Source organism: Aythya ferina (assembly GCF_964211825.1).
Source record: "Aythya ferina genome assembly, chromosome: 4".
NCBI lineage: Eukaryota > Metazoa > Chordata > Aves > Anseriformes > Anatidae > Aythya > Aythya ferina.
Window position 1 is genome coordinate 24260010 of NC_140300.1, and position 26309 is coordinate 24286318.

Here is a 26309-nt window from a genome sequence, read left to right on the forward strand (position 1 = left end):
GTATAATAACACTGAGTTATTCCCAACAGTAGATTCTCTCATGTTTGTTTTAATGCCATTAATAACTGGCTAGTAGCTACACAGATTACTTAATGTAGGGCAGAACTAGTGTGAGGTGTACAGAGCACACAGTGCAGTGGGATTGGGGTGTGTGCTGTTGGAAATCAAATGGAATGTGAGCAGTGTTCTCTTGAAATGTATTTTACAGATTTAATGATCATTTACATGCATTGGTAAAATACGTAGAATGATAATAAGTTGTATTTCTATCCTTAAAATGTGTCTAAATAGTTTAATAGTGTATTTCCCAGTATTGTCTTATTATTTAGTGCTAAAAGTAATCGCATGACTAAGGATGGGAAAACATTTTTTCAACTGTAATGATTAAGGGGGAAGAAGTTGTCTTTTAATAAAACAATATATGGTTATCTTTATTTAAAAAAATCTATTTTATAGATGAAAGTTGCTAAAATGGGAAACTCCTCCTGCTTTGTTGTGTACCACTTATGACAGCTGACCCACTTTCTTGTCTTTGAGTTCCTGGCACTGGCTGAAAACTCTGCTCTGGTCCGTTCTGTTGTTTACCAGAAAACTTGTTAGTGGCAAAATGGGTGCAAAGTAATATTTACATGCCCTGCGTGGTTTTTATTTTCTGATAATTGATAGCTTGCGGAGTTGCAATGTCCTGTTTTCTCACACATGTTCACCTATTTTTTCAGCCCTTTTTTTGGTCACGCATACTACCCTTATATATCCTTATTTTCCAGAGGAAGCCCTGCAGTAAAATGCCAACCCTCCCCAAAAAACTGCAGAACTACTTGCAGTGCGCAAAACCAGGCGTATTTCCTAGTGATTAGAGAAACATGTTGGTGTGCAGTGCATATATTCAGCAGATGTCAACACAGGGGCAGCTTGTGCTTTGCTGCACTGAATGTAAAATCTCAGTAGCTGTGCTAAACACGGCCACTTAGCTCCCGATCGATGCAGCTGAGAGCAGTAACTGATTGTACTCATAAAATACCTGTAGTGCATAACTTAATCTAAAGGCAAACACATGAAATTAAATGCTTGCACAGGCTTTCTCTACAAGAAATCCTCGCCTCCAAGTTTCATTTCAAAAATACAGGGGTGATCCGTGTGAAACAGTGTTGAAGGTGTTACAGAAAGAATTACGGGTAGGAATCTGCCGCATCATCGTACTGTTTGCTTGGACTGCTGAGCTGACTTAACTTTCCCATTCTCCCCTCTCTCTCTTTTGTGTAGTACAAACAAAATCCAGAAATGTTTAAACAGACAGCTCGACTTTGGGCACATGTGTATGCTGGAGCACCAGTTTCTAGTCCAGAATACACCAGAAAAATAGAAAACCTTTGTGCTATGGGCTTTGATAGGGTAAGTATCTATAACTTCAATGTTCTTCCACCTCCACCTTCTTTGAAATAATCTTCTTATAAACAATCAGTTTTTTCTTGACAAGTGGCAAACGTGTTCTGATCAATCTGCAAACTTCTCATTCTGATTCTCAGCTTCAGGCTCACACATTTTAAATACTGTTTTGCTTTTTGTTTTCTCATTGCAGAATGCAGTAATAGTGGCCTTGTCTTCAAAATCATGGGATGTAGAGACTGCAACAGAATTACTCCTGAGTAACTGAGCCATGTAGAGAGAGCTGCTTCGGTAGTCCAGCTTGCCCCTTCTGGAGGAGCATCACCATCTGTTATTTTTAGGATTCTATATAGATTCTCTTTTAAAACTGGCACTCTTGCCTGATGATGCTATCTAGGCACTATTGGAGACTGAAAAACCGCTCTGTAAATAAAGCTAATTAAACGTCTGTGTAAATTTAAAAAGGGGAAATACTTTAATTTTTTTCTTACTAAATATTGTAAAAATTCCTTGAGCTCAGCTAAAATAATGGGGGAAAAACATGCCTACTTTAGTGTTTAGCAGTGTGACGAAGACTAGCAGGAACTTGCTTCAGGATTTTGATTTAGTAATTCAGAAAGCAACATTTTTGAGTGTTAGTCATCAAAATTGTTGGTGCCACTCATCACAGCTATCTTACTGTTTTTAACATGGATCCTATGTGCCTGTGGATTGACCTATATTTGCATGCTTGTACTTAATAGACGTATTAGGTAGGGTCGCTGAAGAGAGCACCATTTAAATACTCGAGTGTTCTTGTACCTATTTTCCTGAAAGACTTAAAAGATTTACCCAAAGTTCCAAATGGTGACCTATTCAGAACCTTTTTCTTCCTAGCTTATAAAATGGGAAACCTCAGTGTCCTCTCCCTGACATCATACAGCTAAAAACCCTCGCTGGATTATTTCTCATTATCTGTTGGAATTGTGTGCCATTTACAGTAGCCTAGGCTCCCCTCTAAAGAATATATTTTGAATTATCAGTGATGATTTTCATCCATCGTATTTTCTACACATCTCATAAGGGTTTATTATGCCTCGATATAGCACAAAAAGATGGAGCTGGTTTTCTTTACTTTTCTTGTCTTAAATGGATGTAAAATGTTCAGTATATCCTGGATAATATGATTTCACTGGATTTGAAGGAGGAAAACGCTAATTCTCTAGCATACTGAGAATTATTTTTTTTCTTTTGAGTACTTGATATGATGCAATCAGCTGTTTTTGCAGCAGTTTTCTAGCTTTATTTTGGGCTTCAATTTAAGGATTGCTTACCAGGTACTTTAAAATTCATCCTTGCTTGCATTTTTCTCTAGTTGACACATGGAGGCTGTGTTGGTGTTTTTTCTGTACATACTTCAAATGCACATAGAAGTAGAAGTGTGTTCTCAATTTAGCTTTCTTTTGGATTGATGTTTCTGATAAACGAGAACTGAACTCTTATCTTGGCTTGTACATACAGTCAGTCGTTTTATTCGTATTAAAATGACATTTCATCCCGAGTGCAAAAGCTTGAAAATTATTAGTTTTGCAACTTCAAACACTAGTACATCTATTTAAAGAGAGCGGTAATGCCTTTATGAATATGATGCTAACTCTCGAGAATATATCTGACAAGGAAGTTCAGAGAAATCCTGAGAATAGAGTGGGGATCATTGCTCATAAAGTACTGTACAAGTCATCTTTTCCGTCACTGTTTCTTCTCCTGAGCAGTAGGATTCATGGGGCCGGGGTGGGGAAATACATGTCTGTTTGGGATTTTTCTTGAACTATGAAGTACAAGTTGAAGTAGTTTCACACTTCGTAGACAGTCTGTTTATAAATTGTACGAGAGGAAATCAGAAACATTGTTGTATTTGTTAAATTTCTGGAGCATAGTCATAGTAGAACAGAACCAGAAAATAGAGCTGTAGAGACCTAACTAGCTCAGGGATGTTCCCTGGGCTTTCTGTCTGACGTGTCCAAGCTTAAAATATTTCAGGGCACAGACAGTAAATACTTGTAACTCATATCAGTGCAATACTAAGTGCATCTGCTTAGTCTTTACAGCTTTTTAAGGTGTAGTCAGTGATTTTTTTTTTTCTTGAGTTAGTGTAAATCATTCTCGAAGATGCCAAAGGAAATTGTTTTGTCTTTCCTTATATTTATTTATATATATTTTTTTTTTACAAAAAAAAACTGCTACTGTTCGGCTGGTTTGCTAGGTGAAAACCAGGGGCGGTAGGAAACTGGCAGATGCCACTTGTGTTAACCTCACCTCGCTGTCTTTTGTTGTACAGGCTAAGAACTTCTTGGTTACATCAACACCTTTTTTTTTTTTAATACCCTGGTGGTAATTATAAATTGCTGACTACTTTCCCTCGTTCTTCGCTGCTATTTATCAAGAGAAGGAACTTGGAAATCATTGTCAGGGGACGTAAAACTTCTCAGTTATGGGCTGCTGAATGTGTCTTGACAAGACCGGTCTCCTCAGAACACCGCTGGGAGCGCGTGCCCGGCGATAACCCGAGCAGGTTTCCCAAACTGTGGCTGAGGGGGTGAAGGGAGACGGGGAGAACAGAGGAGAAGGTGAGGTGGTCAGGGCTGCCACTGCAACAATGTTTGTTGTGTTTTATTTCTCATAAAGTTACCTCATTTTCATCTACAGAAAAATGCTCACCTTCCCCTGTCCCCTTGTGTATAGGCGCTGGACACTGCTTTTTGCCCTCCATCCGTGTGCTTTATAGCAAAGATACCTTGGTGCTAGCACAGATGCTGGCAGAGGGAAGCTTCTCAAGACCCGAGCTGGGAAGGAAAGATGGCCCAGCATTTGGGGAGACATCGCGGTCTGAAGTTCCTATGAGTGGTGACGTGAGTCCTTTATAAGGAGTGTTCTTGTATTCCTGGCAATTATCAGAGTTGAGTTTAGGGGTAACGTTGTACCAGGTTAGTCGAACTGCAGCTGGGGCTGAGCCCTAGAAGTTTACTGTTAGTGTTCAGTTCATCATTGTGAGTTTGCATGTGTGAAATCCTCCTTCTGTTTTGTGTGAGCATCTCTGTGTTCAGGGCCCCGTGCGTTCGCAGGCTGCGGCACGTTCACCGCTTACTTAAAACAGGAAGGTGAAACACGGGGACAGTTGAGTTGCTTTCTAAGCACAAATAAACCCTGCATTGTCTTCCGCCGTTGTTTAAGAAAACAGCTCGGAGCAGGGCTTTTGAAATCCAGACGGCCCAGTTGTGAGCAAGGTGTTGGTACTGGAGCTCGCTGCTCGCCAGAGCATCAGGCTTTGCTGCCCAACGCTGCGATGTGCATCTGGCCAAGTGGTTTCTCTCTCATTTTGTTGGTGGGGAACAAGCAACTCCTGTCACATCCAGTTCCTCAGACTTTAGTACATTTTTGCTTAGAGGTAAATAAATGTCTTTGTGTTGCCAAAAGCCTCAGTTTTCCTCTGAGTGCCAAAAGTCCTCCCCGTATCACCCCCACTTGCTGAACTCGCAGCTTTCTCCCGTGAACAAGCTGTGTCCTCAGTGTGATGGACTGGTACATCTCAGAGACAAAACCTTACAACATATCCTTCCAGCAAGACGTGGCACTCAGTGCTGCTCGTTCTGCCTAGCCCAAACTTCCCATCGGAAGGACAAAGCTTGCCGCAGCTTTCAAGTTTATAGCGGCAGCTTTTCATGCTAGTGAGCGGCTTTCTACCACGGCTCATGTCAGCTGCCAGAGCACATGGGGCCTGGACTCTAACTGGTTCAAGAGCATTTGTTTGAGGAATTAGGTACCAGTGGTGTAGGAATATGTCCTTTTTTTTTTTTTTTTAATTACCATTGTATTTAACTCTTCCAAGTAAATTAGCATTGGAACACTGGCATAAGGAGTATAGGCTTTTTTTTTTTTTTTTTTTTTTCCCGTGTGTGTGTGTGAAAAGAGGAATTAAATAGCCAGAAAGAAGCTTACCTTGTAATGCCAAATCTGCGTTAGATGGTGTGGGTAACAAACATTTAAACTATGCAAATCCGGGCTTAGCAGCTGTGAATCAGACCAGGCACTTCAGAGCATATGGGTTGCTTGTTTGATGGGGGAAGAGGGAAGGGGAGGGGGAAAAGCAAACCTGAACAGAGTTTCAAGCAAGAGTTCTTGTTTACTGCATCGGTCATATGCTGTTACTGTGAAATGTTCCATTTTCAGAGCAAGGGGAAGCTGAGCTGTGTGCATGGCCCTTGCTTCCTTCCTAAATACCAACAAAAGCTTAGACTTGGAGGCTTGCCCAAAGGGGAAAATGATAAATAATTGAGCAGTGAAGGTTAGCTTTATTTAATGTCTGCTTATGAGCAGGCACAAGAAGATGAGAGGTCCCCTCCTGCTCTGTGTTGCTGGCCGTGGAAGCTGATCAGGAGCATCTTGATGAGCGTAGCTCTGGCTTGTGATCCAGCGATTTGCTTTGTAGGACTTGATGAGCACTTGGCTAAGAAATAGCTCGCGAGAACGCGTTTCATCACGCCATCTATTGCACCACTCATCGAGTGCCTAGGGCTCTTTCTGAGAAGACCACGTAGGTGGTTTCACTGCTACTGTCCTCATTTCCCCGGCGCAGCATTCTCCCATGGCCAGGTAAAGGGGCAGTCGCTTCTTTCCTCTTGTGAGTCCGATCCCCTCCAACACCATCGGTAACAACACGTAGCTTGCTCTTCCTGCCGGTGCTGTTAGCGTCACCGGCCGATTCATCCTTAGCCTCACAAGGCCAGCTGCCCTTACCCCATTTTGCTCCTTGCTTGGTTATCCCAGCTGCAGCGCTCTGTAGTCAGCGGCTCGAGTTTTCAGCTTTGTTCTCATTCGACAAACTCTTGCAAGTCATTTGCACTGTACTGTGACGTGATGTTCCTTCTCTGCTGTTACCTGCTTTGTAGGCATCCAAATAGCTAGCCGATTGCTTACGGTGCTGAGCCATTCATTGAAAATGTAAGTTGAGAGACTCAACAGCTGAGGAAATGTACTGTGAAAATGCTGTACCTGTCCATTTCTGGTTTCCGACAACTGCTGGTGCTCTGTTGTGGTGTCTGAAGGAGGCTGCCATCATAAGAACGCTGATGTCAACTGTTGAAGAACCCTGCTTTACACTTTCCTTTTCCATCCGAAATTCTGACTTTTCTTAAAAAAAATATATATATATAAAAAAATAAAAACAAAAAAATTACAGAAATATATATATATTGCAGGAGGTTGGTTCCTGAGCATCAGGCTTCCTGTAAAGGATGAGTGGGTGGGCTGGAATGCAGCATCAGTGTTTTTTGTCTTGAAAATAAAAACTACACAAACACTTTTGTACACAGATGATTTTTTAAATAAACACACATTTTAAAAGATGTTGATTTTCACTGGGAATGCTTAACAATAAATGCATGTTTCCCTGAAAGCAGTTTTCATTTTATTTCTGGGAATTTGAATTGTTCTGCTGTTACATGGTATACTGTTTCCATGTCAATAACAAGAGAGGAAGGATGAGAGTTGTCCTAATGCACATCGAAAACCTTGAGGAAGAAATTGTGTAAATATAATACGTGTGATGGAAGAGTGTGGTGTTTCACCTAAGACAGTAGGAAATGTATTTACATAAAGAAATATATGCATACGTGCACAGTGTCTCCTTTTAAAAAGAAGTCTAAGGCTGTGTCTGAGGAAAGAAAAAATGTTATTTTGGTTTCATTACTACTCATGCTCATCTTGCCTTTGTACTTTCTATAAACTCCAGCTGCTTCCTATGGGGGAGGTGACAGCCTCCTGCCTGCTGGGGCAGCTGTAGGAGGATGGGGGAGATGGTGCAGTGCTGTGGCACCAGTACCTGCCACCACCATTTTGGCGTGTTTGGGGCACGGAGCAAGGCCCTGTGGACGATGTTCTCTCTGTACCAAGGGCTTGGAGCAGTGAGCAGGGTGGGAGGCTCCTTGTCACACGGGTTTTGTTGCTGCTTCATCTCTGCAGGCCAGTGTTCGGCCCTGGGCAGGTTTTGCAGGCTCCACAGGAGGCGGTACTGAACTTGGTGTCACTGCACAGCGATGGTGTCAGAATTAGGATGGTGTGAGAATTAGAGGAGGGTCTCTTTTTGCTGTTGTCACAAGCTACTTACCTATTCCCTCATTCTTGTAGTTAGAGACTGCTGTGCCACGAGTAACTGAGCTGCTGTATACAGAAACCCTTGTGAAGTTGTCCTACAGCCGTGTAATTTCTCCCAGCACCCCAAAGCTGGAAGCACGTTTACAATTGAACTGGACGAACAGTATCTCGCTGCCTCCTGTGTTTAGTTTTGTATTTCAGTAGCTGTAACGCTGACACCTTTTAGCTCTCAGCCAGGTAACTTTGATAATGCCTATGCAGCAAATTCAGGATTTAAAATTGTTTTAAGGTCAAGTCTGGGGCGGGAGCTGGAGCACCCATGTCTGGTATAATGTCAAATAAATTGCGTTGCTTCACTTAGTGGCTACTTTGTGTTGAAATACATAAAGTTTGTAGGTGGTTTGTCCCAGCCCAGGGGGAAATTAAGGGTAATCAGCTGGCATTGTGAGGAAAAAATGAGCTTGGTGTTACTGGGTGGGGAAAAGTGGCTAAAAACAGCCCCATTTTCTTACAGAGGGGCAGGAGAAGGGGAATGGGATAGTGAGCACCTTGTTTTCCCTGCCCAGCTCCCTGCCTGGCTCCCCAGATGACGATGCTCACTGTGGGCAGCTTAAGCGAGAAGCTGTTGCTGAAAATACACGAGGCAGCGAGTAGTCAACTCCTGCCCATCCTGTTGGAGAGGTTTGGGAGGCTCCTGCAGCCGTGCTGTGTTACCTGGCTGCGGGGGCAGCCCCTGCGTGGCTCAGGGCAAAGCAGCTGCCCACGGCTGTGCTGCAGGAGCAGGTGTGGGGCTGGCTGCATGGCACTGCACCAGTTGGAGCCCCGAAAATAAGCACCAGCCTGTCTCTGGGATGAATTTTGGTTCAATGAGCAGGCCTAGAACCGGCTGGGCCCATTTCACCCAGAAGGCGTGAGAGCTAACTACACATAAACCTGTCTGTTAACAAAGAGATAGCACCAGAAATTGTGCCACTGCTGCACCTTCAGCTTTCCCTGAGTACAAGGCTGAAGAACAAGCCCCGGTGGCAGAGCAGGTCGTGGCCGTTCCTCGTGATGGCCAACGCGGCTTCAGGTTGCTGCAAGGTGGTGACCACAAAGTGGCTTACGTGTGTAGAAAGTGATTTAAGTGGGATAAAGTTGTCAGTTTAAATGCAATGAAAAAGACTCATGTCTATGGCTATTGCCATTAAAAGGACAAAAATCTGGGAAATGAAGCGTGTATTAACTATCCAGAGGCGCATTACCAACCGGACGGGGCGTGGGGGAGGGATGCTCGCCCTCTCTGCTTGGCCTGCACATTCCCTTTAGAGCAATCTCCCACAGTCACGTCCTCAGCTGGTCTGAACCACATCAAAAATGCCAGGAGTGAAGTGGCTCTAGGCCATGCGTGTCAGAAGGGAGAGCTATTTAGAAGTAGACGTGCATGAACAAAGTAAGCACCAAAAAAGTCACCGAGTCAGATGATGCACATGAGGAAAAAGCCGAAAGGTTTGTAGGAACAAACAAGGACGGCATTGTTCCTCGTATTGTTCGTTTGCCATTGTTCTCACCTAGGGCTGGGCCTTACCTGTGACTAGTCGCAGGAACTCATCAGTGTCTGTGAATGCCCAAAGGGAGGGTGTAAAGAAGATGGAGCCAGGCTCTTCTCAGTGGTGCCCGGTGCCAGGACAAGAGGCAGTGGCACAAACAGGAGCACAGAAGGTTCTCTGTGAGCAGCAGGCAGCCCTTCTGTGCTGGGCAGGCGACAGAGCCCTGGCACAGGCTGTACAGAGAGGCTGTGGGGGTCTCCTCCTTAGAGACCTTCAGCAGCTGCCTGGACGTGGTGCTGGGCACCCTGCTGGGGGTGTCCCTGCTGGAGCAGGGGCTGGGGCAGGGGCCTCCAGAGGGCCCTGCTGGCCTCACCAGCCTGTAGGTCTGTCCCAAACCTTGAATTTGCAGCTGTGTCACAGCTAGGTGTGCTACAGCAACTGGTAAGTTCACTTTCACAGGGCCGTGCTGACTCTGCTTTCAACTGCTCTGAGCTCACTGAATCTTTTCTGCAGCAAACCGCTGTGGTTTGGGCTGCTGCGTAAATCACGGCTGCTACGTCTGTAGAGGCCTCTTGGAAACCACATCCAGTTGACAACGAAACAGTATATAATGGGAGACAAAAAGCAATAGAGTTATAAATAAAACTGTGGTCTTGGGGGTGTGTGCATGCCCTCATGGCCAGGGTACCAGCAGCCCCCTTTCTATGAGGGCAAAGTGGGGGCCCTGCATGTGGCAGTTGCTGTTTTACACCTATTTGTTACTCAGTGACAGGTTTTTAGGCTGTTTGCTGTAGGCAAATTGCTTCTCTCCCCCCTCTTCCAGCTGGGCATGTGTGTGAGGGTGACCATGCCCAACAGGGCTGGGACCCACAGCCCTGGGTGCTCCTGAGGAGGCGACAGACAGACAGACAGACGGTACCACCAGGAGGTAGGGCAGGGGGATGGCCTGAATGCTGACTCAAATGAAACGCTGGTATAAGCGTAGGCACCTGCTCAAGGCCAAGTCCAAACCATGCTCATGGACAGTGCTGAGGCAGAAGCCCTCCTACCTCCAGCAGCAGGGGGACAGAGAGGGCAAGAAGACGAGTGGTCTTGTGGAGGGAAGCAAGTATTGCCAGGGCTTCTAAGGCTGAAGAGCAACCACATAAGAAGCAGATGAGAACAAAATGGCAGGTCCAGCCTGGTAAACGCAGTAGGCCCTTGAGGTGCTCTGGGGCCCCTCCAGGCTCCGCCTGTGAAGCAGGTGGGCTCCTCTTGGCTGCCCGCATCTGGTTTGCCTTTTCTCAGCATGTAAACTCCATGGAGAGAAAGCACCGCTTAAAAATAACCTGAGTAGGAACTTGAGTGACTTGTACGAGACCTGGAGAGGGGCCAGGGGCAGCCAAGACCTGTCCCTGACCCTGAGGCCCCTCCCGGCCCTCTGCTCTCAGCCCCTGCCCTCATGGAAGGGGCAGTGGTGGCTCCACGCATGGCTCAGCCACCCGCACAAAACCATTGCAGGCATTTATTGTTTAACACACAAAGAGAACAGCAAGTAATGCTGGGTGTAAGCTCCTGTGCCACCACAGCCCGCCCTGACCCATCTGGTGACACAGCCAAAACTGAGCACGGCCGTACTTCCCTTAGGCTTTGGGGGATGGACACTGCCTTTTTATGGGGCTTTGGCAGCTGAATGCAGTATGGTTCCTGTCAGAGAAACCTGCTGTCCCGCCTCTCGTGTGGGCCTTGCAATGTTCTTGAGCCATTTGAAAGATAAATGGGACTTTACGGAGGAGATTGCTCCTGTTTTGCTTGCCTAGCCGCCTGAAGGCTGCAGAAACCCCCAAGGCACTGAAGTGATCCCAGATCCCTGTTACCACAGACCAGCCAGCACCCATCTACTTGAGCTGGGATAGTTTCATGCTCCAAATGATGGCAAGGAACAAGTGTGGCTCTGTCACAGCCGGGAGGAACACGTCGAGTTTGGGGACGGCCTCCAGCTGAGGCCTACCCGGCGCTTCCAGCCTAACTCCCACGGACACCACTTTGCCTCTGGTTTCTGGAAAACCACCACAGAAATCAAAAGCGATTGCTGTTATACTGAAAGGAAACGTCACCATTAGCCTAGGATAACTTGCACTGACCTTAAAACCAGGGAGTCCAAACTCAGAGCAGGGATATTAAGTTAAGCTAAGCACATCTCTCCAACATCCAGCTGAGCATATGCAAAACACTGGTGTGAGAAATCAAAACTTTAAGCAAAAAAGTGTGTTTGGATCAAAATGACTAAAAACTGTACTGCAGTTTAAAAATACAAGATACTAAAGACATTAGATTTTCAGAGGTGCACAGGAAAATCATCTTTTTAAGTGACAGAAGCTCCACAGAATTTGCTTCTAATAGCATTACTTATAGGCACAGAAGAGAAGGGAATGCTTGGAAGACCTGGATTAAATAAAATGTTTTCTAAGGGAAGCATTTTTATTATTTATAAAGTATCAGACAGTTTGGAGCATCACACACTACCAACCCTTCTGGGTGGATTGAGGCCTTGCCCAGTGCTTTGGGTGCCCGTGGTGCAAGGTGAGATGGAGCCGTCACTGCAGCTTGCAGGCACAGCACAGTGGGATCAAGTCCAGGCCTGCGTGTCACAGGCCCCCAAAATCTCAAGTTCACAGGCTTACATAAATCCATCTTAAATCTACTTCTCTTTTATGAGGTCCTTCCAAATATCTTTTGGTTAGATGGTTAGAAACCATCTCTTGATTTCTACTTTACCTATATCGTGTTTCTGTGGTCTTTTACTGCTCTGTAAATCCCCAACCAGCCCCGTGAGCCCCAGCCTTTAACCTGAACACCGCTTGTGGGTCTGACTGAGATCACACTAGAGGCTGGAAAGGCTTTCAGTAACGAAGCAAAGAGATGTCAAAGTACAAGAATCAGCTTTATGCAGCAGCTATGCACAAGTGTACCAGAGAGAAACCTCCCCCAACCAGACAGGGTGGGAAAACACTGAAATCTGCTTCCCTGGAGATGCCAGTGTTACCCCAAAACATCCCAACTTTCCGTGGGGTAGAGTGCCAGGCTGTGAGCCAGCTGTCCAGCCAGACTGCCTCCACAACTATGCTGCACCAAGGAAAGAAATGAAATTATTGCTGATTAAATTTCTAGAGCAAACAGCGATGCCTACCTGCTGTGGAGCACTCAGACCCAGCACCAAAGCAACTCAGCTCATGTCTGGGACTGCTGTGATCGTAGGCCAGCTTTTGCTTCACAAGTTTTGGTGCATCAGGGTCAGCAAACATCAGTCTCGGCTTCCTGGGCAATGAGAGAAGAATTAAATGCCTGAACTTAAGGAGCAAAACGTGTCCTTCTTGTTCCGGAGCCCGCCTGCCTTGCAGCGTTATGAACACGCAGCTGGGCTCTTGTGGCTGCTGAAATAACAGTCTTGTCGTGGGTGGAGGACGTGCAGGGTATGCAAAGTTGTTTGGTCATGCTTCGTACCACAGCTGCCTTGTGCTGTGACTGCTGCCAGCATGACTTCTTGGTGAGTTACAGAGCAGCCCAGGTAACTCTGTGCTCCCACTGAAGAACAGACATCTCCTGGTGGCTGTCCCTCCTCCACAAGGACCCAACCATGCTGTTGGGGTTGCCCGTGGATGTCTCAGCTCTGCTGGCCATAGATCGAGCTGTGCAGCGATAAATCCACCGGGTTGAAAGTCAAGTGGCTTCTTGGCAAAGCTAGCGGTGTCACGGCAGGTCCCAACTCTGCCTCCTGTCGGCTGACAGCACCCAGCCTCTGTGCAGCTGGGTGGTTCAGAAGTTTGTTGTGTCCTTTGCCATGCAGAAACAGAGAAAAGTCATGCTGCTACAGGTGAGCAGGACCTTTCCACCAGGTCAAGCAGGAAGGCTTCTCCTGGAGCAACGCTAAAATGGCTTTACACTGCCCGGCACAGGCAGCAGCTCCCTGAGTTATGCAGCTTTAGTACAGTTTGCATCAAACACCTGTGAGCGACACCACAGCTCCGAGGAACACGGCCACATTGTCTTCAGGCAAATGTAACTCCAGCGGAGTTCAGGAATAGCTGCTTCTCCCAGTTCATGGGGTGAGTGTGCCTGCTGCTTTGGCTTTGTGGCCTGAGTGAAGGAAGCTATTTGAACTGGAACTGCCGGCCTCTTGCTGGGGTCCCCCTGGATCAGTTATTTCTTTACAAGCAGCCACAGTTGCCTAAAGCTTCACCGTTTCCTTCAGAACTGGATAAAATAAGGGACTCAGAGAAGAGTGGGAGATGTTTCTGATAAGTATTTAAAGCCAGATCTGAAAGCAGGCACTTTGTGAGTTCAAACATTGACTTGGTGCTGAAACATGACTGATGGAACCATGGGACTGGCCATCTTCAGTCTGAAACAGGAGATGCTCTGTAGCCAGATTAAAGCAAGAAAGGGGGTAACTCACCCTCTGTCTCTCATGTGGTAACAGCTACAGGAATATGAAGTTTTGCTCTTGAACAAAAGCCCTTGCTCCATCACGAGGAATCAGTGGGAAAGTAAGCACAGTACTGTAAAACCAGCTCTGAAAAGAACAGTAGCTGGAAAGCTAGAGAGATGCTAATGCAATTTCCAGAATGGCTTTGGCTGAAATAAAGTTGCACCATGCTTGAAACACATGAGGCAGATGTCTGGGTGTGTGGCTTAAGTTGAAAGGACGGCATAAGGTTGTAAATTTGAGCGTTTTTGCCAGGCTTTTAGTGCTGTACCCATGGATCCACTCGCCTGACCCAGGCCGTGCAGCAGGGGAGAAGAGGCTGTCATCTCTGCTTCTGGAGCAGGACTTCCAAGTTCTCCTGCAGGAGTCTGATCTTGTTTGCTTCCTTCCAGGAACCAAGACAAATGGATCCAATCCAGGGAATACCATGCTTCAAAAGTCTTTAAAAAATGGGAGCTGTTACTAGTCTTTGAAGTTTAGGAGTATTTTCCTCCAAGAGAACATTCTTTTGGTTTGAATTTCCCTCTTACCCCTCGAGCACCCCAAGCAGCAGAGCAGGACGATTCTCTGTCAGAAACCTGAGGAGGAGAAGGCTTCCAGGGATGTACCAGGTGCTGCTGTACAGGAGAACTTGTTAAGCTGCTGTCGGACACCTTGCTGTTGGCAATGCATACTTGCTGCTGCACCGTGACACAATTCCTCTGGCTGAGACCAGCTGGTCTGTGAACAATTCTGGTTATCAGCTGTGCGTGCCTGGTGAGCAGGCCTTACAGTCCGACTGCTTTCAGCCATTTCCTTGAGCGCTGATTTGCGACTTGATTTCTGCACACAAACAAATAAACCTCTTACTGCTGATAACGTGACCAGGGAGCACACGAGCAGGTAAACGAGGATCGTCACGGTCCACTTCTTAAAGCATTTCTTAAAGTGTCCTGTGCACTGCAAACATTTGGTGATCCCAAATCTTCCTGGATCTTCACATGAGACAGTTCAGCTACCAGAGCCCCATCAGCCAACACGAGACTCCACAGCCAGTCTGACGTTGAACTTGGCCCAGTCATGTGTGCTAAGCATCTATTGGCTGAAGTACATTTTAGATAAGGATTTTAGATAAGGATTTATTTTGTTATAGCAGTTCTAAAGCTTAAAGGCTTGACGCAGCACATGCTGAGAAGATTCATAATGCATATTATTCTTCCTGTGTAAGGAATACAGCAGGTTGCTCTAGAAATGTTATCATCTATACCAACTGCTCAGGTTCAGTTCTGTTGAGTGGTTCAGGTTTAATTTGCTCCATTTATGGGGGATGGTCCCAGAGCAGCCTTACTCTCATTGCTCTGAGAGCCGTACAGGCTAGGAATCAGAGGAAACAAAGCAGCAGAAATAAATGTATGTCCGCTAAGAAACAAAGCCACACTTTTATGAAGATGGGAACTTAAAAGGTGATAACTTAGCTCTGGCTATGGAACCGAATGTGAAACCTCAACACCTCAGTCCTACCCTAGATAAAAGCCATAAGAACTATATTTTAATCGGTCTTCCTTTTATTCTTTATCACACATTAAAAGTGAAAAACCTCTGAGCATCAGCACTCTAATTATGATGAGACAATCCCCATTCTTACGTAAAATATTTTAAAGCTCGTGTGTGATCAACTACAAAATAAACATCTTCTTTGCAATAATTTGCCTTCAATCCCACAGCTCCACACTAACAAATTTTTATGTTTTAACTTCAGAAAGAGTATGAACAACGCATATATTTTGCATGTATAAAGCTGCGCCTGTACTTCCCTGGAACTGCTCTAAAGGCTGATGTTCACCCCGAGATAACTCTGAATTTTACCACGTGCACGCTCAGGAGTTTGGTGAGGAGCAGCAGGGGGCAGGCAGGGACATTCCGCACGTAGCCTTGCCTGTGGCAAGGTCCCGTAAGAAATCAGTGCACCCTTAGTAGACCTTTTCCTACAGCTTGTGTCCATTTTTGCTCAGCCAATTATACCCAGCCTGGTTTGCACTTCACAAAACTCATAGCTTTTGGAAACAATTCTGAGTATTTGCAAGATTTGTCAAGTCCAGGTTTCAAATCACTGTTAGAGGCACAACACCAGGTACCGGAGCTCATTTCTAAAATAGATAAAAAAGTTTAAAAATAGTTTTAAATCAACACAGCACATCGTCTGTCTCCATGAGGGAAGTATCTCACCAGAGCACCCAAAACTGTGTTATGATCTGTAAATCTAATTCGTAAAAATATTTCAGTTTTAGATGTCAAAACCCTGATGGATCAATGTGTAATTAAATGCTTTTCAAATCTCCCAGTCCCTCCTCAGTATTTAAAATAAAAAGAAGTATTTAATTAATAATAAGAAAGTATTTACAAAATAAGAAAGTATTTAAAATCCTTCAAGTCAAAGCATCTGCCTGCTTTAGGCACATTTCCACGCAAAGAGTTTATTTTCTCTGGTACAGAGAAAAAAATAAACTGTGACACCAATGAAATGCTGGATGAGGCAGCCTCAGTCACTGCTTCACAGCGCACAGCCACACCCGAGCCATTTCAGGACAGCAAGTAATCCCCCAAATGTCCAATATACCCAACTCCTCTACAGTGCACCACGGGATTTCAAAACTATTTGCAAAAAAGCAACAGGGAACTGATGCACAGGGAAACAAAATGCACTGCTCACAGTTGCTCTGCAGACTGAGCCCCTTCCCATGCAACTTTACAAGATCAACTACCATAATTTCACCTCAAAATGTATCTTATAACTATACAGCTGTCTGCATTACAACTTATTTGCTCAATGTCTTATTTCTATGAATACCCAAGACCATGCATGGAAACAGAGCAAATCATTCTTTGAAGGAGAAATTACGAAAAGAAAAAAAAAAAGGAAGACTGCCACATGACACCTAGAAGCGTTTATTTTATGCAACAAACTTAAATATGATCGTGTGTACGTAAAAGTGTACACTTTATCTATGCTGAACAATGCCAGGAAACATAATATTGATGCAACAATCTTCTAAAATAAACATTAAAAAATGAGCCTGGACAGGAAGACAAAATGCAAAACAGACTTACTTCCAATCAGCACGATGCTTAAAATTGAGAGCAATCCTAAACATTTCCAACTTTCCTTACAAAGCTGCCAAAGTCCAACTATTTTTAAAAATCGATTTTTTTTTCTTTACATCAATAATAAAAATCTGGTGACAAACATTATAAAATCAAATGCTGGACTGTCTTTACTCCTTTAAAATTTAGAATATTCCAACAGAACCGCAGGAGTAAAAACACTTAAAAGTGATATATGTTTTTATAAAACAAACATCAATATGTACATTTATTGCAAATTATATTAAACTAAAATGGAGGGAAAATTAAAAAATGAAATGTCTACTTGCGAATTAATAATAATTTTAAGTGATTACTTTCCCACTCTGATAAAAATCAGAAAGCAACATTTATAAAATTGCCACCACATGACTTTTCATAGCAGGGAACTGAAATCTGTACATCTTATTTTTGCAGAAAAGTAGGCAGGCAGAAAGAATTATACATAAAACAGTCTCCAAAAGTAAAGCAAAAAAAAAAATTTTGTGAATTTTTTTCCTTTAGTCTTGTTTAAAATCCATTCAGTAGACTTCTACTTTTTCTGTGAAACATGGGAATACCTGGCTCTAGGATCATGAATTTTCAATGTCAGTGTAAGGACCTCCTCTGACTTCCTTTAAAAAAAAATGCAGCATGAAAAATTAATGGTGTAAATACACTTTTAAACTCCAGAATGCAGGAACTGGAACCAAGTGTTAAGCAATTTGCTTAATTATTGACTTTTCATAAAAAAAGTCTCTGGGGAAATAAGTACAGATGCTTTTAGCCTCTTTCTCAAGAGTTTCTGCTTTACATTTCCATTGAGAAGGATTAATTTCATGTGAAAGGGAAGCATAGTTTTCCTTCTGTTTTCAGAGCTGAAAGCTGTGTGTTTTGAAGTAATTTCAGTTCCTGTACAGGAAATTTCTGAATCCTAGTTTTTGCAGAAGCTTGGAGCATGCCTTTATTTGGCCTTCATTTCCTCCCTTTTCGAGTGAGCTTTCTTTTTACCTTTTTGGGGGGAGAAAAGGAAATAAAAGTTAATTGTAAGGACAAGGAAATGACAACTGATCGTGAATCAAAATCCTACCTATATTGTTTACGTTTTAGCTTGTACATTCTTTCTTTATACTGTGAGTCTTCCAACTCTAACTTATCTTCTCAACTACTACGTAATTAATTCAATACAACTGAATTTCCATACGTATAGCATAACTTTCTGATAAACTTGAAAATACACAAGTTCAAGGATGATAATTTCATAAATTCTCTCATAAACAGAAATACATTTATTCATAGATTTCACGTGATTCAAAGAATAATAAAGATAAGCTTGTTTTAATTTAATGTATGTAAATACCCACGTTCATAGAAAAAGCATTAATTTAAAAGCCAATATTACTTTGTTTTCAAATGTTTACACTAACTTGTACGTTTCTACATAAAAATATTTTTTATATACATTCTTCAAGAAATAAAAGACAAATTTATTTAATTCTCTACTGTTTAAGTAACAAGAGGATTGTCCTATGTAAGATGCCTGCTACACCTTAAGGAAGCCTCCCTCTGCTATCTCTGTATCCTCAATATCTTCCAGGCTGCTCTCACAGGCCTTAAAAAGATCCATTGTATTCTGGGAATATCCTGGACTTGAGTCTACCTCCAACAGTGAATCTCCATCACTTCCAAGCACCTGGCTTCTGAAAAACGTTAACACTGTTTTGGTATTTTTTCCAAGAAACATTGATGCATTGTGTATTTCAAAAAAGCTATCTTATACATGGGGCTTATGTAAGGCTACAGGTAGTGCAATTTATTTTTTTTTAATGAAGATTTAAATAAATTTGACACATAAAACAAGCATTTCAAGGCAGTACACAAATATTATTCTCTTGAAAGACTGACCAATTTACTAGTATGGGAATTTTGCTGTGAAAGTGAAAGGGTAATTCGTTTTTGATCAAAGTGCTCTGCAACACTTTCAGTTTCACAAAATCTCTCTAGAAATCAATCAGCCCAATTATTCATACTTCCTTTAGATTAAATTGAGATTTCTTCCAGCATGCTGGTTTCCTGACCTCACCCCTTATTGCTCTACAATTTCGGACACTTTTTAATTAAAATGACAATTGTATCTGATTCAACTAAACAAGTTTCCTCAGTGTTTTTTCTGCATTTGTGGTTTGGTTATATTGGAAATCAAATTAACACATTTCAACATTAGAAAACAGAAAATAAATTGTCATCCTAGAGCTGATTTTTAGATTACAGTTTTAAATTCTGCTGTGGATTTACTTTATATATACATACATGTATATATATGTATATATGATCCAAAATATCAGAAAATAATTACAGTTAGAATTACAGTTTATTCTATTCATTAAAGATGGTCAGTTTTCACACCTTCGTTCCTGTATACCTGTTATTAATGAATGCACTAAAAGACCCTCAACTCTTGGTTCTTTTAAACAGCAATTCTGGTAAGCCGAACCAAGATGCAACATTCAAGAATTAAAATCTGGTGAAAACAGCTTATGTTATCCTACTCTGAGAGAACAACTTCAATTTCCTCTAATCCTAGATACCCTTTCACTTACAGTGAAAAAACAGAAGATAACTATGTTGAACCATGAAGCATGGTGTTTATAAATTACCATGGTTTAGTTGTGCCCTTTAACATATGCTAGATCTGTTATAATTGTATAAATGTATAATTCACAGTCTACCTTGAAACATATTTTTAATTTTATTCATTTTTACCTTTGTAGATCAATTTGTCTCTGTGCTGCTGCTGGCTTTTTTGCTGTGTCTTGCTGTTTTGGTGCTTTGGCGTTACCTGCCTCTAAACTCCCTGGACTTTCTTGACTGACTGCTGCCCTTTTCCTTCCCCTGACAGGTGGTTTATTTGTTTCCTCATTTTTTGCAGTGGTACCCTGAGGTTCAGGTTTGGGTGGACGCCCTCTCCTGGTTTTTGCTGCGAGTGATGGTCCTGTTTCATCTGCATTTTTTTCTTCTGCTTTTTGATGAATATTCTCAGTTCCAGATGCCGTTGCTGTTCTTTTTTTCCCACGTTCAGTGCTGTTTCCTTGTGTAGCCTGATCAGAATTAATTTCCTAGAAAAGAAAAATCATTCATGTGAAGAAAGATTCCCAGAGGCAAACTCAAAGTGCTACCTCTGTCTGACAGAAACATGGATTTCTAAAACAAAGAAAGAATTCTTATAGAAACATATCACATAGGCTTAGATCTAGTAAAACATTTTACTAAACGGGGTTATAACATTAAACAAAAAGATTTTCTACACTGTGTGTTATGATAATCCTGTACTCAATGTATCTTTTAGTTGCTTGAAAGTGAGACTGCAGTAAGACTAATAATCACAGCTCCTCCCACGATGGTTTTTACTGGACAGGCTCCTTTAGTGCCTCTCTGCAGGAAGGAACTGAGGAGTGAAAGTCATGATGCTGGTACAGCAAATACTGCAATAAATACTTCAATAAATGCAAATTTTGAACACGAACTTCAGTGAAGGTGCAGACTACTAAAGCACCAAACACCATTAAAAAGAAAAAAATGTGGCTTGTGGGGAATAAAGGGATTAAGGCCTAGTCACATATGAAACTTTGTTAATTCTGTCGAGTTTAAATAGGCATGGCTCCAATACACTGAACAAAGTAGTGGAAGTGTTTTAGTTTCATGAAGCACCATCTGTATGTGAAGGACAGAAAGGCTGGTGGCAACGTAGGTCTCTGCACAGGAAACTATTCACATGGAAACAAAGATGAAGCAATTGGATGCTGGACCTTCATTTGGACACTGGCTTGGGAAACAGTTAGGAAGAGAGGCAGAAAAAAGGGTATTTAAGAAGCACAGCTGAGATGACTTAGCAATTTCAAACACACCAATTAAGTGTGTTTGAAATTGAGCGCCTCACTATTCAAAGTGCTGTGTATGAACCAAGGGCTTTTTTTGTTAAATATTCTTCCATTATTATAAATGTTTAAATAAGTCTTTTTCGGTTTCTGTAATCCTTATTATTGTTCTAACAGATTCAAAAGAGACATTTATAATTGGTATTCACAGTAACAGATAACAACTCCTTGAAAATTTCAACTAAAGCCAGGTTTAAAGAACCTTGAAAGCATTTCAGACCTATTTCATAAATGCCTTGCCTCTTATCTAACTTTTCAGAAGACCTCTATTATGGCAAAGTAGTACTAAAAAGGTGAAAATAAGAAAAAAAGGAACCATCATACTGTTGAAATTTCTGGGAAAAAAATCTTCTTCATTAGCTCATAGGTGTGAATATCATGTGGATTTTATTTGAAAATATTATGAAACATTAACTTGTTTTATGATCCAAGTCCAAAACACCTGTTTATTACTCTGATTTAATCTAATTGAAAGTGACTGAGTAGATGCATAAATTCTTAAAATGCGTACAGCATGAACCATCTCTACATTTCCCTACAGTATTTGAGAAAGCTGCTTTGATTTTAGAATCAGACTCATCTAGCTTGGAAGCGACTTCTGGAAATCATCTGGTCCAACCTTCTGTTGAAAGTAGGTGGTTATCCATCCTACCCTTGTCATGCCAGACCTTGAGCATCCCAGCGTCTAGTTTTCCTCACAACATATACTTTTGATACTATCCAGCTGAAATTTCCCCTGAACCAACTTCTGCCTGTAGCCTTTTGTCCTGTCACCATGCAGTGTTAAGAAAACCTCTAGCTCCTCTGTAAATACCTTCTAGGTATTGAAAGGCTGGTAAGAGGCCTCTCTTTTCTAAGCCGAAAAAGCCCAGTTCCTTGAACCTTTCTTCACGTAACAAATTCTCCAAGCCTTTAACATCTTGGTGGCCCTTTGCAAGACTCTAGCTTTTCTGTGTCTGTGTTGAACTGGGGAGGTCAAGGTATTCCAGGTGTGGTCTAAAGAATATGGTCTAAAGATATGGTAGGAAAAATCACATCCCTTGATCTGCTGACTATACCAACACAGCCCAGGACTCAGTTTGTCCTCATGACTGCCAACATGTGCTGCTGACTCGCACTCTGCTGGTTTGCCACTGTGATGGTCCCCCAAGTCCTTAGCAGACCCAGCCAAGCAGATCCCAGCCCGTTGCACTGTTGCCTGGGTTTAATCTATCCCAGATGCAGGACTTAACATCTACCTTTGTTAAACTTCATGTAGTTATATGCTTTATAAGTTAAAAAACCATTGTTATTTAGGCATGGCTACCTCTCTTTAGTAGAAGGGGAAGGAGGCATTCAAATCCTCCAAGTTTAAATAAATGTTTAGAGTTACATGTTCGTGCTAGAGGACCACTGGAAATTTTCTGGGCAGTATCTCTGGTTACTGGAAAAATAAAATGAAGGTGGAAATCTTTTGGTATTTTACAAAAAAAGAACAAAGTACTTTCTGATTTTTCTGTGTTATTTTTGAGCAAGAGCTTTATTAATTACTCTGGATTACAGTTTTGAAAGTAGTTTTGAAAATAAAGTGTCTTTCACTGCGCTAAGAAAATGGAACAATTACCTGAAATGAAATCTGACGTTAACAATTCCTCAGAGAATATCCACAGTGATGTATACTGAATAAACCTCCAATGCCAAGCTAATTATAGAGATACAGTCCATAAAATCCCCAAACATACCTTGTTTTTCACAGGTTCTGTCTTTGCTGGTGTGACTGAAATAATTCTCACAGGGTTTTCATCATTTTCACTGACCCCAGTTTCTGATATATCTGAACTTTGTTCCCTTGTAGCATAATTGAAGACAAAATAAAACCAAAATACACACACACACACACAAAAAAAAAAAGCAAACATTTTTAAATATCAACACAGGCTAATTTAAAAAAAATACAGTTGAATTTGCCTCACTCCATGCTCACACCCAGACTGAAAGGACTGGAAGGGATTGCCTAGTTACTGAGCCAAGTCCCTTATCACACACACACAGTGCCATATAGTTATTTTCACAAACATAAGAACAGTGCTGTAAACAAGACTGTGTTCTTGTTTCAGATAGAAAAAGCTAATACTGGAAAGGATAGGGAGGAAAAATACAGACCAGCAATGCTCAAACTAATTTTCGCAAACATACAAGAGTTTTAAAAACAAAATAGATTGAAAAAAATCAAGATAACTGCAGCATATATCACGCAGACATACAGAACACATTCAGAACTGAGTTGTACTTCCCTGTGGCTTTAAGAAATGTAGCAGCTAGAGTTAACTTTCTCTGCTTTCTTTAAGTCTTTATCTTATATTTTATCCAGTTAATCATTTCCTAACAAATTAAACTTGATCTTAAAATTTGAAAGTGTAATCTGTTTCTCCAGATTTCTGATAAATTTAAAAGCGCTGGATCCATGTTAAAATAACTATTACTGGAAGAAAGACAGACTATTACAATTATATGTTACATCTTTTCACTGAGCTCCTAGTCCTCTTAAGCATGCTCTTTTCTATTATTCTTAATTAAGTTGAATATTTTAACTACATCAAAAATACTTATTACCAGTCAGGATTGATCCCAATTTATATATCACAAATGCGTGAGTTGCCAAAGCGTCCCTCCTGCTATATTACATGTGATTACAGACAGGCCACGCCTTACACACTTTAGTTAATTTTCATCTATTGAACATGAAGAAAAAGCAAATATAGCTATTTTATCTATAGGCACATACTGATGTTTATAAACACTGGACAAAGCAAGATATCCTTGTTGTTCAAAGATAGGCATGCAAACCCAATCAACTCCTGTACTAAAGCATGCAAGTATACTGGAGAACATGAAATAAAGAGATGATGAAAGAACTTTCAAAGTCCTGTACCTTGATCTGTTTCCTGCAGAAGAGCTCAGTTCAGAGTTTACACTGATATTGCTTCCAGTCTCTGATCCTGTAGTTCTAATATACGGTCTCCTTCCAGTTGCAGATAACGGTTTGTTTACTGTACCTAATACACCAGTTGGTTTTGGCTGAAAGAAAATGGTTTAATTTTAAAAGCAAGAACTTCAGATACTTATTTCATTTTTAAAGTATCTCCTTGAATATTTTAGAATACTTTTAATGGATTAACAATATCAGTCATGATGCCATCGGTTTAGAGCTACAGATCTCATCTTTACTTAACTAGCAGTCTATCATACTTTTGTTTCTCATCATTTAACAGCAGCTCATCAATGGCTTTGCTCTCCCTCCTGCTTTGAAGGGGTAGCGGCTAGAAAAGACTCAGCTAAAGATAGGTTAAATAATACCAGGTGACTGAACAACAGAGCAACCTCTTATATTTGCAAAGCAAAACATCTTTGGGAAAAAGCTTTCCAAAAGGTAATGCAGAATTAAGTTCATTGCAACAGCAGAACATGCATATGTTTTTGTTATATAGAAAGTAGGTGTACAGAATCAGAAAATAGCTGTAAGTGGAAGGGATCAACAAGGCACACTGAGTCCAACTCATGATTCCGCACAGGACTACTTAAAAATTAAACCTTATTTCTGAAGAGCGTTGTCCAAATGCTTCTTGAGCTCTGTCAGGCTCGGTGCTGTGCCCACTGCCCTGGGCAGCCTGTCCCAGTGCCCGGCCACCTCTGGGTGCAGACCCTTTCCCTAACCCCCAGCCTGACCCTCCCCTGTCCCAGCTCCATGCCGTTCCCTCGGGTCCTGTCGCTGTCCCCAGAGAGCAGAGCTCAGCGCCTGCCCCTCCGCTCCCCTCGTGAGGGAGCTGCAGGCCGCCATGAGGCCTCCCCTCAGCCTGCTCTGCTCGGGGCTGAGCACACCAAGGGACCTCAGCCACTCCTCATACATCTTGCCCTTCAGACCTTTCACCTTCTTTGTAGCCCTCCTTTGGAGGCCCTGTAATAGTTTTTTGTCCTTCTTATATTGTGGCACCCAAAACTGCACACACTACTCAAGGTGAGGCTGCACCAGCACAGAGCAGAGCAGGACAATCCCTTCCCTCAACCGGCTATCGATGCCATGACTGACACAGCCAGACCTTTGGGCTGCCAAGGCACACTGTTGACTTGTATTGTTTCTTAAAACACCATCTATACTGAGGTTCTCTGAGACAATAACGATCTTTTTTGTCTTGCTACAGCTGGTGTCTGTTGACTGATCTGGTCAGGCTGAGGAGGCAGTAGGAAGTTGTTTTTTTTTGTGTCTCTTGAGAGAAGGCAAGGAAGTTTTCATGACTGGCATGTCACATTCTTTGTGCAATTTTACATTTCCTCAGAGAACAAGTTAATAAATTAACATTCTCACAAGAAAAATTAATTCCCATAAGTGGAAGCTGAGGGAGGAGGCAGGAAAGAGATACCACAAATGCTAGATAACATTTGGCGAGCAAAAAAGCAATATCTCTGTAAAAACTGCCTGTTACTTTAGACGTGTTCAGTAGCTGCATCATCCCAGTGCTAATACCACACTTTTACTTAAACATATTATCCTTCTCACATGTTTTCTTTGCTCAATTTACTCAGTATTTTTATAAAGTAGGAAGTATTTGGTGCAACCCACATGAGACAGAAAAGAAAGTAGTTCTTCACAACCATTGGGTTGTGAATTTCTGGCACATACTGCTGTAAGAGGTTGTGATAGCATGGTATCCGTAGGTTCAAAACAAGAGCAGATAAATTTGTGATCAAGTCCGTAAACAGATATCAAAACCAAAAGGCAGAGGTGTCTAGCATCCCATTGAAAGTTATGAAAGCTGGGAAATGTACTGCAAGAAGTGGCTAGGCCTGCCTAATCGTGTTGGTTTGGTCACTCTGGAAAGTGAGTGAAAAGAACAAAACATAACTAAAAAATCCTGCTACTTTAAGATAAGACAATTTTAGCCTAATTTGCTGAATGCCTTGAAAAGAGAGATGCTTTAAGTTTATACAACCAACCAGAAATGCTTCTTTTATCATATTTGAATGTTGTCAAAGGTGAAACAATTACAGCAGTAGACATAAAACCACCAGCCTGGTACTGGCTGCTGCCAGAGAAGATAGTCTTCTGCCTGCCTCCTCTCTTCATAACATAATGCCAACACTTGCTAAATGAGCACACAACCATTTACATGCCCCCCACCCCTATTTTCCTGTCAGTGTAACAAGCTCAACCAGCTCACTGAATAGCATGCAGGCTGGTGTCAAAGTGTGAACATGAAGCAAGGAGATGCAGGATTCTGCCAGCTTAGCAAACCTCACCCACATGAACTGCTCTGATAGCGGAAGTTTTTGTACAGAATGAAACACAGTGTGAGGAGCAGCAATTTTACATGATACGGCTATTTACATAGTGATCATCTGCCTCCACCCTTAAAATGAACAATTATCATAAGTTAGTTCTGTTCTTACTGGAAACTTTAGAAACTAATGCAGTAATAGTTTACTTAATGCAGAATATGAAAATTAATAAGTACATGTTGAATTTACATTGGAAATATGATTTATACTGTTCTCGGTGTTTTTTTTTGTTTGTTTGTTTTGTGTTTTTTTTTTTTTTTTTTTTTTTACAGAAAAAGAGCCAGCATCGTTTCACTAAGCTTAAGGAAAAAAACCTGCTAGTTTTGTAAGCTATATAAAAAAACATTCCAACATACTTTAAATGGAACCTCAGAAAGACAGTTTTCAAATCCCAAGAAAGGATGGCTGATGGAAAAAATGGAATAGACTGCTTATGGTGATTTAACAGCTATA

General features: G+C 42.0%; 2 protein-coding genes across 4 annotated transcripts in view; one reads left to right on the top strand and one right to left on the bottom strand.

Moving 5' to 3' along the window:
• Window positions 1-2934, top strand: part of UBE2K (ubiquitin conjugating enzyme E2 K) — a 37228-nt gene extending 34294 nt beyond the window's left edge. The window contains exons 6-7 of the mRNA XM_084518404.1: window positions 1264-1392; window positions 1580-2934. Coding sequence (XP_084374530.1) covers window positions 1264-1392; window positions 1580-1654 — 204 coding nt within the window. The 3' untranslated portion in view covers window positions 1655-2934. The remainder of the gene's footprint in view (window positions 1-1263; window positions 1393-1579) is intronic.
• A 13484-nt stretch (window positions 2935-16418) lies between these two features.
• The window catches only part of PDS5A (PDS5 cohesin associated factor A), a 79344-nt gene continuing 69453 nt past the window's right edge, over window positions 16419-26309 (bottom strand). For 2 of the 3 annotated variants that reach the window (XM_084518401.1, XM_084518402.1), the window contains exons 30-34: window positions 23455-23600; window positions 22265-22370; window positions 19372-19724; window positions 18158-18308; window positions 16419-17619 (exon numbers count right to left, since the gene is read on the bottom strand). In XM_084518401.1, the coding sequence (XP_084374527.1) occupies window positions 17584-17619; window positions 18158-18308; window positions 19372-19724; window positions 22265-22370; window positions 23455-23600 (792 nt within the window). In that variant the 3' untranslated portion in view covers window positions 16419-17583. The remainder of the gene's footprint in view (window positions 17620-18157; window positions 18309-19371; window positions 19725-22264; window positions 22371-23454; window positions 23601-26309) is intronic. The other variant, XM_084518403.1, reaches the window with a different exon arrangement.